This window comes from Cherax quadricarinatus, chromosome 29 (genome assembly GCF_038502225.1).
Source record: "Cherax quadricarinatus isolate ZL_2023a chromosome 29, ASM3850222v1, whole genome shotgun sequence".
NCBI lineage: Eukaryota > Metazoa > Arthropoda > Malacostraca > Decapoda > Parastacidae > Cherax > Cherax quadricarinatus.
The window spans coordinates 4,160,764-4,172,824 of NC_091320.1; the positions used below are offsets into that span (position 1 = coordinate 4,160,764).

The 12,061-nt window shown below is 40.1% G+C and overlaps 1 protein-coding gene across 2 annotated transcripts in view; it reads left to right on the plus strand.

Annotated features, from left to right (window-relative positions):
• Positions 1-12,061, plus strand: part of LOC128690483 (uncharacterized) — a 487,473-nt gene that overhangs the window by 419,194 nt on the left and 56,218 nt on the right. For both annotated transcript variants that reach the window (XM_070089605.1, XM_070089606.1), the window contains one exon: positions 4,227-4,354. In XM_070089605.1, the coding sequence (XP_069945706.1) occupies positions 4,227-4,354 (128 nt within the window). The remainder of the gene's footprint in view (positions 1-4,226; positions 4,355-12,061) is intronic.

The window sequence follows — 12,061 nt, forward strand, 5'->3', positions numbered from 1 at the left end:
TTGTACTTCCCATTTCCAGGACTCAAGTCCGACTATATGAAAATAACCGGTTTCCCTGAATCCCTTCACTAAATATTACCCTGCTCACACTCCAACAGATCGTCAGGTCCCAAGTACCATTCGTCTCCATTCACTCCTATCTAACACGCTCACGCACGCTTGCTGGAAGTCCAAGCCCCTTACCCACAAAACCTCCTTTACCCCCTCTCTCCAACCCTTTCGAGGACGACCCCTACCCCGCCTTCCTTCCCCTATAGATTTATATGCTTTCCATGTCATTCTACTGTGATCCATTCTCTCTAAATGACCAAACCACCTCAACAACCCCTCTTCTGCCCTCTGACTAATACTTTTATTAACTCCACACCTTCTCCTAATTTCCACACTCCGAATTTTCTGCATAATATTTACACCACACATTGCCCTTAAACAGGACATCTCCGCTGCCTCCAACCGTCTCCTCGCTGCTGCATTTACCACCCAAGCTTCACACCCATATAAGAGTGTTGGTACTACTATACTTTCATACATTCCCTTCTTTGCCTCCATAGATAACGTTTTTTGACTCCACATATACCTCAACGCACCACTCACCTTTTTTCCCTCATCAATTCTATGATTAACCTCATCCTTCATAAATCCATCCGCCGACACGTCAACTCCCAAGTATCTGAAAACATTCACTTCTTCCATACTCCTCCTCCCCAATTTGATATCCAATTTTTCTTTATCTAAATCATTTGACACCCTCATCACCTTACTCTTTTCTATGTTCACTTTCAACTTTCTACCTTTACACACATTCCCAAACTCATCCACTAACCTTTGCAATTTTTCTTTAGAATCTCCCATAAGCACAGTATCATCAGCAAAAAGTAACTGTGTCAATTCCCATTTTGAATTTGATTCCCCATAATTTAATCCCACCCCTCTCCCAAACACCCTAGCATTTACTTCCTTTACAACCCCATCTATAAATATATTAAACAACCATGGTGACATTACACATCCCTGTCTAAGACCTACTTTTACCGGGAAGTAGTCTCCCTCTCTTCTACACACCCTAACCTGAGCCTCACTATCCTCATAAAAACTCTTTACAGCATTTAATAACTTACCACCTATTCCATATACTTGCAACATCTGCCACATTGCTCCTCTATCCACTCTATCATATGCCTTTTCTAAATCCATAAATGCAATAAAAACTTCCCTATCTTTATCTAAATACTGTTCACATATATGCTTCAATGTAAACACCTGATCTACACATCCCCTACCCACTCTAAAACCTCCTTGCTCATCCGCAATCCTACATTCTGTCTTACCTCTAAATCTTTCAATTATAACCCTACCGTACACTTTTCCTGGTATACTCAGTAAGCTTATTCCTCTATAATTTTTACAGTCTCTTTTGTCCCCTTTCCCTTTATATAAAGGGACTATACATGCTCTCTGCCAATCCCTAGGTACCTTCCCCTCTTTCATACATTTATTAAACAAAAGTACCAACCACTCCAACACTATATCCCCCCCTGCTTTTAACATTTCTGTCATGATCCCATCAGTTCCAGCTGCTTTACCCCCTTTCATTTTACGTAATGCCTCACGTACCTCCCCCACACTTACATTCTGCTCTTCTTCACTCCTAAAAGATGGTATACCTCCCTGACCAGTGCATGAAATTACTGCCTCCCTTTCTTCCTTAACATTTAAAAGTTCCTCAAAATATTCTCGCCATCTACCCAATACCTCCATCTCCCCATCTACTAACTCCCCTACTCTGTTTTTAACTGACAAATCCATATTTTCCCTAGGCTTTCTTAACTTGTTTAACTCACTCCAAAATTTTTTCTTATTTTCATTAAAATTTCTTGACAGTGCCTCTCCCACTCTATCATCTGCTCTCCTTTTGCACTCTCTCACCACTCTCTTTACCTTTCTTTTACTCTCCATATACTCTGCTCTTCTTATAACACTTCTGCTTTGTAAAAACCTCTCATAAGCTACCTTTTTCTCTTTTATCACACCCTTTACTTCATCATTCCACCAATCACTCCTCTTTCCTCCTGCCCCCACCCTCCTATAACCACAAACTTCTGCCCCACATTCTAATACTGCATTTTTAAAACTATTCCAACCCTCTTCAACCCCCCCACTACTCATCTTTGCACTAGCCCACCTTTCTGCCAATAGTCGCTTATATCTCACCCGAACTTCCTCCTCCCTTAGTTTATACACTTTCACTTCCCTCTTACTTGTTGTTGCCACCTTCCTCTTTTCCCATCTACCTCTTACTCTAACTGTAGCTACAACTAAATAATGATCCGATATATCAGTTGCCCCTCTATAAACATGTACATCCTGGAGCCTACCCATCAACCTTTTATCCACCAATACATAATCTAATAAACTACTTTCATTACGTGCTACATCATACCTTGTATATTTATTTATCCTCTTTTTCATAAAATATGTATTACTTATTACCAAATTTCTTTCTACACATAGCTCAATTAAAGGCTCCCCATTTACATTTACCCCTGGCACCCCAAATTTACCTACTACTCCCTCCATAACATTTTTACCCACTTTAGCATTAAAATCCCCAACCACCATTACTCTCACACTTGATTCAAAACTCCCCACGCATTCACTCAACATTTCCCAAAATCTCTCTCTCTCCTCTACACTTCTCTCTTCTCCAGGTGCATACACGCTTATTATAACCCACTTTTCACATCCAATCTTTATTTTACTCCACATAATCCTTGAATTAATACATTTATAGTCCCTCTTTTCCTGCCATAGCTTATCCTTCAACATTATTGCTACTCCTTCTTTAGCTCTAACTCTATTTGAAACCCCTGACCTAATCCCATTTATTCCTCTCCACTGAAACTCTCCCACCCCCTTCAGCTTTGTTTCACTTAAAGCCAGGACATCCAGCTTCTTCTCATTCATAACATCCACAATCATCTCTTTCTTATCATCTGCACAACATCCACGCACATTCAGACTTCCCACTTTGACAATTTTCTTCTTCTTATTCTTTTTAGTAATCTTTACAGGAAAAGGGGTTACTAGCCCATTGTTCCCGGCATTTTAGTTGACTTTTACAACACGCATGGCTTACGGAGGAAAGATTCTTATTCCACTTCCCCATGGATATAAAAGGAAAATTAATAAGACCAAGAACTATTAAGATAAAATCAAAGAAAACTCAGATGAGTGTGTATAAATAAATGTGTACATGTATGTGTAGTGTGACCTAAGTGTAAGTAGAAGTAGCAAGACATGCCTGTAATCTTGCATATTTATGAGACAGACAAAAGACATCAGCAATCCTACCATCATGTAAAACAATCACAGGCTTCGTTTTACACTCACTTGGCAGGACGGTAGTACCTCCCTGGGTGGTTGCTGTCTACCAACCTACTACTAATTATATATATATATATATATATTATATATATATATATATAATATATATATATATATATATATATATATATATATATATATATATATATATATATATATATACACACACACACACATAGGTACTCCTTTTTTGGAGGATACCTCATATTATTATTATTATTATTATTATTATTATTATATTATCATAATCAGATTCATAATTAATATTAGGGGAAGGGCTAAACCCATATGGGTCACAGCGCCTGGTGAATGCGAGGTAAATAAAGGCTGATGAGAGGCGTAAGGAGCAGTCGCAACTGACTTAATCAAGAACCCTTCGCCAGCATCAAGGGGGTCGGTCCCACTGAAGAACCCTCAGAACCCTTCGCCAGCATCAAGGGGGTCGGTCCCACTGAAGAACCCTCAGAACCCTTCGCCAGCATCAAGGGAGTCGGTCCTATTGAAGAACCCTCAGAACCCTTCGCCAGCATCAAGGGGGTCGGTCCCACTGAAGAACCCTCAGAACCCTTCGCCAGCATCAAGGGGGTCGGTCCCACTGAAGAACCCTCAGAACCCTTCGCCAGCATCAAGGGGATCGGTCCCACTGAAGAACCCCCCAAATTCTTTTATGTAATTGCTAGGCATTAATGTAATTTCAAGGAATTACTGTCTTACGTTACTGCATTCTAAACACAGTTCTGATAAAGTCTCTTTCTCTCTCTGGTTCTTGCATGGTCTGTGGACTCCACGCCCTCTGGTCTGCACGCCTTCATTCGTCACTTGCACTTGGTATGTAAACCCAGTGCCGCGGGCGTGGGTGCTCAACGCTCCGGAGATCTTCGTCCACCGTGGGTCACCCATCAACCTAACGTGTGTAGTAACCCACGGCACGGAGAGACCAGTCTTCATATATTGGTACCATCATAACCAGGTAAGCTCATAGACTGGTACCATCATAACCAGGTAAGTTCATAGACTGGTACCATCATAACCAGGTAAGACCATCGACTGGTACCATCATAACCAGGTAAGATCATAGACTGGTACCATTACAGGTAAGATCATCGACTGGTACCATTACAGGTAAGATCATCGACTGGTACCATTAACTATGTAAGATCTGCTGGTACCATCATAACCAGGTAAGATAATCTATTGGTACCATGAATACCAAATAAGATCGTCTACTAGTACCATTCTAACCAGGTAAGATAATCTACTGGTACATACCATGATTACCAAGATCATCTGCTGGTACCATTATAACCAGGTGACACCATCTGCTAGTGCCATAATAAGGTGTTACAATCTTCTGGTGCCACGATATCAGATGACACCATATACAGCTACTGGTTATACCTGGTATATCTACCTCCTCTACTACAACTGGGTTAGACCATCTACTAGTACAATCAAAGTAATACTACTCTCAGACCAGGTGAGACAACATACCTCTACCACCACAATTAGATGGAAGTAAATGCATTTAATGATACCACCACTACCAGACCAGCTGAGACCACTTACTAGCATATCCACAACAAACTGAAACCATCTAGTGATGCCACCAAGATCAGATCAGAGAACGTGAAAGCAGGGTGAGACCATATACTGGCTCTATTTCAATCTTAATCATGTGATGAAAATGGTTTTGAAAACCAACAAGTTGTTAGTTCTCGAAACCTTTTTCATCATACCTGTCAGACAGTGCAACATCTTGGGATCTTGATACAGGGATTTCCTCAACACTTACTTAATCTATAGGCATGACCTACTTACACTAGTCGATTTGTGCAATCGTGACTCCGCCTCTCCTGTTTCTTCTCACCTGACTGCAGTATATAAGGAACTTGGCACACATGTATATTTTTCAAGACTGATGGATCGAACACATTAACTCTAGGCTGAGGGACTGTTTACCTCATACTCTTCCTCATCTTCCTCTGTTATTCTTTGTATTGGACTGAAGAAGCTACTGGCTGGCGAAACGTTTCCTAAGTAAAGATTCCCAAATTTTTCAGAAGTGTCTCATTCTTCATTCTTAATCATACACTTTGGTCTTGGAACCCCAGCATCTTTGGCAACCCCAGAGCCATCATGTGGACGCTAACTTTCTTTCGTTGGGCTTAACAAGCAACGACATATATAAACGTCATAAGATAAGGGGCACCCTTCTCGTTGCTTCGACATTTCATCGCCTGTAAACTCAGACGGCAGCAGGAAGATATAATCCTTTGTCAACTTGACAGTGTCAAGAAACATAATTATTTACAAATATGTATACAAAAAAGTAATTTCAGTTACGTAATCACGGAGTCTCTGAAGGCACTAATGATGGCCGCCGTACTTTAAAACAAGAAAATAACAGCCGATTCGAAAACCTCAAATAAGTTTAAAAAAAAAAAAGATTATGGATGTATTCTGTAACTGGTAATAAGTTAAACTAAGAACGATGTACGAAGGCTGATAGGAATTATTTCTTAACAAATGTAACCTCTTACTGGAAGCATGTGGATCAGGAGGAAGTGTGTAACACATCCTAGACACAGTCAAAGAACTCGGAATTAAGTTTCGAAGATGGAACCCCTGGAGCCTAGTTTTGTACATACATCAACACAACAGTATTAAGAAGTAGATAGTCATAAAGTCACACTTGAAGGATTATGTATCACACCTATCATAGATAAATTTGAATCAGGATTAGGAACTCACATTCAGAAGTACATGCAAAAGCCTAAACAGTCTCTCGAGAAAGCCAGGAGCCCAGAGCTTCCCTTCACGATTCAGACAGGACATATTCTACACGAGACGAGCGAGACTGACCACTAATGTACCAGGTAAATTATCATAATTATAATAATGAATAGGCGGTAAACCAATAGAGTTTATACTGTACCTGAGGAATGGAAAGGAAATATTTTTTGATTTTACGAGGCTGTCATTAACTCCAGTTCACTGGATGCGAGGGCTTCACCTTTCGTGAAATATGCACCAGAGAAAGTTTGGTGTTCTTTGATTACATCGGGAGTCAAGAATTATAGATTTACGAATTGCTAAATAATGCGGATTAATACCCGTGAGTCGGGGATAACTCAAGTTCATCCATGTACAGTGGACCACTACGCATGTATACATTGTGATTAAGAATTTCCTAGTACGTAATGGCAGCATATGAAAGATTATTTTTCCACACAAGTCTTGAAAACGTAATAACCGGTGATCATACCATTTGAATATTGCTTTTGTAATATCATTTCCGGGAATAACGAATAAACTCCCTAGAATTTTGATGTTCGCGTTTAGGAAAGAAAATGAGTTATTAAATGTGATCTCTCCTGCTGGATGAGTATTTATCAGCTGAACTCAACGGTGTTGAGCTACTACTCTTTAAATTATATTGGTTACCTGATGTGATCTGGCTCTTACGTACTTACACACTGTTGCGACTAGTCCAAGTCGGACCGAAAAGTCGTCATAAGTTTGGTTCTCCATTGTGCGGGTTGTTGGTACATTGTTCCAGTCACGGTGTTGCGCCTTTTTATTCTTTACGGCGTACTTTTAATCATTTAAATTATTTTTTTTTGTTGTAAAGGCATTAATATTTATAAGTCACATGGGTGTTCGGTGTCCATCTGTGTCAATGGTGGAGTGTCATTGGTATTATAATCACGGGGGGAAGCGCTGAACCCCTAGGGATTATACAGTAGGGGATGGAAGGTATTCAGGCTCAATTCAGGGAACTGGAACACAGTTCCCTAAATATATAAATGTAGGACATAGAGAAAGTGAAAAAGGAAACATGGGAATGCCCTAATGTCATTAGAGAAAAGAAGAAAGAATATAGTAACAGGTTCTTAGAATACTACAAGCCTTAGGCATCGAAAATTAGGATAAGACCTTTACCAGAAATGCAAGAAATAACAAGCATACATGAGGCAAGAGGATATTAGGGAATATTTTTCCAGTATAGGTGTGGTAAAAGTGGAATGAGGTGAGTATTGACATAGTGGATTAGGGCTACGTACATGGGCTCAAACAGAGACTGATATGGCTCAATCTCGACGGTCGACCGATAGTTAGAGGGCGAAACGAGAAGCTTGAACTCAACTATAAACACACACACATACACACCTCCGAGGAGAACAGCCATCAGCCACCTCATCCTGGGAAAAAATTCTGTATGGTAGTGTAAGGAGAGAGAGTTTTATGTTACTGGTGTCTCCAAAAAAATATAAGGAAATTATTACTAAGGAGAAATAGTGTAGCACAACAATTAAGTGTCTTACTTATTCCATAAAATATGGTGGAAGGTACACGTTCTAAGAAAATCTATATTTATCAACAGTGGATGGATAGAATGACTAAAACCGAAGAACTTCAAGCAAATCAAAGGGGATTAATTAGAAAAATTTAATAAGTAAAATGCAATGTTAAAAAATGAAATAGAAGATGAAAAAGCCTTACAGTAAATACAGAAGACTTGAGTGAGAAAACTAAAACTAATGAAGTTGAGAAAGGTGATAATAAGGAAAATACTGAGGAGGTTATTAAGGAATAATTTAACGCATGAAAGAATTAGAACAGCAGCTGCAACTAGCACAAGACAATTCTAAAACTGTCAACAAAAGTTTAGAGAAGGAGAGGATAGATCTGGAAGAATATGAATCTAAGATTAAAGATAGTTTTGCAGCCTCACCAGACAGATATTGAACTACCTATCCCTGCACCATCATCCCTCCACTACAGATTTATACACCCTCCAAGTCACCCTATTTTTCTCCGTCCTGTCTGTCTAAACAACCTCAAAACCCCTTCCTCAGCCCTCCCGATTATAGATTCAGTAACCTTCCACCTCCTCCCAATCTTCAAAGCACGAATTCTCTTCATAATATTAACACCACACACTGCCCTCAAACACGATGTCTCCACAGCCTCCGGCATCTTCCTCGCAACAAATGGTCCATGCTCATATACTCTTATGCATCCCCCTTTTTCCTTCATTAATAATGTTGTCTCCAGAGACGCTTAATACACCACCCACCTTTTTCCTCTCATCAGTTCCATGGTTCACTACGTCTTTCATAGGCCCGTCTGCTAGCTTGTCCGCTCCCAGATATCTGAGCACATTCATTTCCTCCATATTCCCTCCTTCCAGTCTGCTATCCAAACTTTCATTACGTAAATTTTGTATTACCCCCATCACCTTGCTCTTTCCTATATTCACCTTTAATTTCCTTCTTTTACACACACTCCGTAATTCGTCCACTTACCTTTGAATCATCTTTTCAGAATTTCCCAAAAACACAGTGTCATCAGTAAAAAGCAAATGTGACAAATCCAATATTATATATATGTCGTGCCGAATAGGTAAAATTGGTCAATTAGAAAGGACTAATTTAAAATTAAGTCCTTTCTAAAATTTTCTCATATTTTTAAAGATATATTTTTCCATTTAAGTTAATGAAAAAATGAATAATTTAGTACCAAAAGAACCTTAGATAACTTACCTAACCTTATTATAACAAGCGCAATTTAATTTAGCCTAATCGAACTAGGGTAAATGTACTTTAGACAAGTTTTCAATAATTTTATAATAAACAAACACAATGAAATATTTTTTTTGTTAGGTTCAGAATGATTTTTGCGAAATTATTGCAGACAAATTTTTACTTGCCTTATTCGGCAAGAAGAGCGTTGCTATTTAAGCCAAAATAACAGGTTTTGCCTATTCAGTACGATATATATATATATATATATATATATATATATATATATATATATATATATATATATATATATATATATATATATATATATATATATATATTCCTATTCTTCTGCATGCAGCATTCCTCTATTCCTCTGCACGCATCCCTCTGTTCTTCTGTATGCAGCATCACTATTCTGTATGCAGCATCCCTCTATTCTTCTGTATTCAGCATCCCTCTTTTGTATGCAGCATCCCTCTATTCTTCTGCATGCAGCATGTCTCTATTTCTCCCTAGCTTTTTCTTCTCTTCACTGAACATCCTCTCGCATACTTTTAAGCATCCAGCAACCTTACTAGCAGTCTTTGAGAACCTTCTCACCTCTTTCCAAACACTGAGCTTAACACCTGTGTCTTTTGTTTGTTAAAAGCCTTTCCAAATGCTTCACAGTTTTTTATCCCAATATATTTAGTTTAGGTATAAACTAATGGAGTTACAAAACATTTTTGAGCTTTTTCAATTCTTTACCTTTTCGGCAAATTCCTCTTAATCTTCTCCCTCACTCCTTCCCGATCGCAGTCGTTCTGGCTTATTTCTTTTACCCCCTTATACAAGTTTGAGAAATTTGATTCTTAGAAACCAGCTGCTCTCTCTTATCCCATTCTCACTCACTGGCACACGCACACGCATACACACACACACACACACACACACACACACACACACACACACACACACACACACACACACACACACACACACTCAACTATAGACCAGTGTCACTGACGTGTATAGTATACAAAGTCATGGAGAAGATTATTATGAGGAGAGTGGTGGAACACCTGCAACGGAACAAGATTATAAATGACAACCAGCATGGATTCATGGAAGGCAAATTCTGTGTCACAAACCTTCTGGAGTTTTATGGCAAGGTAACAGAAGTAAAGCACGAGAGAGAGGGGTAGGCTGATTGCATTTTCTTGGTCAACAAGAAGGCCTTCGACACAGTTTTTCACAAGAGATTAGTGCAGAAGCTAGAGGATCAGGCACGTATAACAGGGAGGGCACTGCAATGGATCAGAGAATACCTGACAGGGAGGCAACAACGAGTCATGGCACGTGATGAGGTTTTACAGTGGGCGCCTGTGACAAGCAGGGTGCCACAAGCGTCGGTCCTAGGACCAGTGCTATTTTTTGTATATGTGAATGACATGATGGAAGGGTTAGACTCAGAAGTGTCCCTGTTCGCAGATGATATGAAGTTAATGAGGAGAATTAAATCAGATGAGGATCAGGCAGGACTACAAAGAGACCTGGACAGGCTGGACGCCTGGTCCAGCAACTGGCTCCTTGAATTCAACCCCGCCAAATGCAAAGTCATGAAGATCGGGAAAGGGCAAAGAAGACCGCAGAGCATAAACTAGGTGACCAAAGACTGCAAACCTCACTCAAGGAGAAAGATCTTGGGGTGAGTATAATACCGAGCACGTTTCCGGAAGCAGACATCAACCAGATAATTGCTGTAGCATATGGGCGCCTGGCAAACCTGAGAATAGCTTTCTGATACCTCAGTAAGGAATCGTTCAAGACACTGTACACCATGTACGTCAGGCCCATACTAGGGTATGCAGCACCAGTTTGGAACCCACACCTGATCAAGCAAGTCAAGAAATTAGAGAAAGTGCAAAGATTTGCAACAAGGCTAGGAATGTCCTACGAAGGGGAATGTCCTACGAAGAAAGGTTAAGGGAAATCGATCTGACGACAATGGAGGACAGGAGGGTTAGGGGAGACATGATAACGACATACAAAATACTGCGAGGAATAGATAAGGTGGACAGAGACAGGATGTTCCAGAGATGGGACACAAAAACAAGGGGTCACAATTGGAAGTTGAAGACTCAGATGAGTCAAAAGGATGCTAGGAAGTACTTCTTCAGTCATAGAGTTGTCAGGAAGTGGAATAGTCTGGCAAGTGATGTAGTGAAGGCAGGAACCATGCATAACTTCAAGACGAGGTATGATAAAGCTCATGGAGCAGGGAGAGAGAGGACCTAGCATCCAACAGTAAAGAGGCGGGGCCAGGAGCTGAGTCTCGACCCCAGAAACCACAAATAGGTGAGCACATACACACATACACACACTAATAAAAACCATACAAACATCTGACGCACAGTAAATATTGGTAGCCAACCTGAACTGGCTACAGGTCTGGTGTGGCAAGTGGCTGTTAAAATTTAGCCCCTTCATTTGCCTAGTTATGAAGACTGGGTGTGGGAGGGGGAGAAGGATTACAAACCACGCTCAAGGCGGACCTCAGGAGGAACAATGCCTGAGGCATACGTCAGATGAATACTTGCCAAAGCTTGTATACCTCCGACAAATCTAGGATTATCTTTCCGGAATATAAACAAGGAGTCATTACTTAAAGTATACCCGGGCAGGCTTTTTGGTGTATCAAGGAACTGATTTGAGGAACTTTTCCAGAAAGCCAGAAGTTTGTTGGTAATTCTCCTTATCCACGAAAGAAAGGGGTTGAAGAATCGATAACCTCTAATACTCAACGAGTTCTCTCTCACTGTACTTATCGAGCCCCTGCTATTTATGGAAGGTATTTTGTACTATTTGTCAAGTTTCTTTTTGTTATATATTGGGATTTCAATGTTTAGGTCTGGGACCAGTCTCTCTAGGATTTTCCACGTGTAAATTATGATGACCCTTTGGTAATATAAACACATAAGCAGTACGATGTGATCCTTTATTGACAACGTTTCTCCCACACAGTGGGCTTTATCAAGTCATAAGAACATAAGAAAGGAGGAACACTGCAGGAGGCCTGTTGGCCCATACTAGGCAGGTCCTTTACAATTCATCCCACTAACAAAACATTTGCCCAACCCAATTTTCAATGCCACCCAAGAAATAAGCTC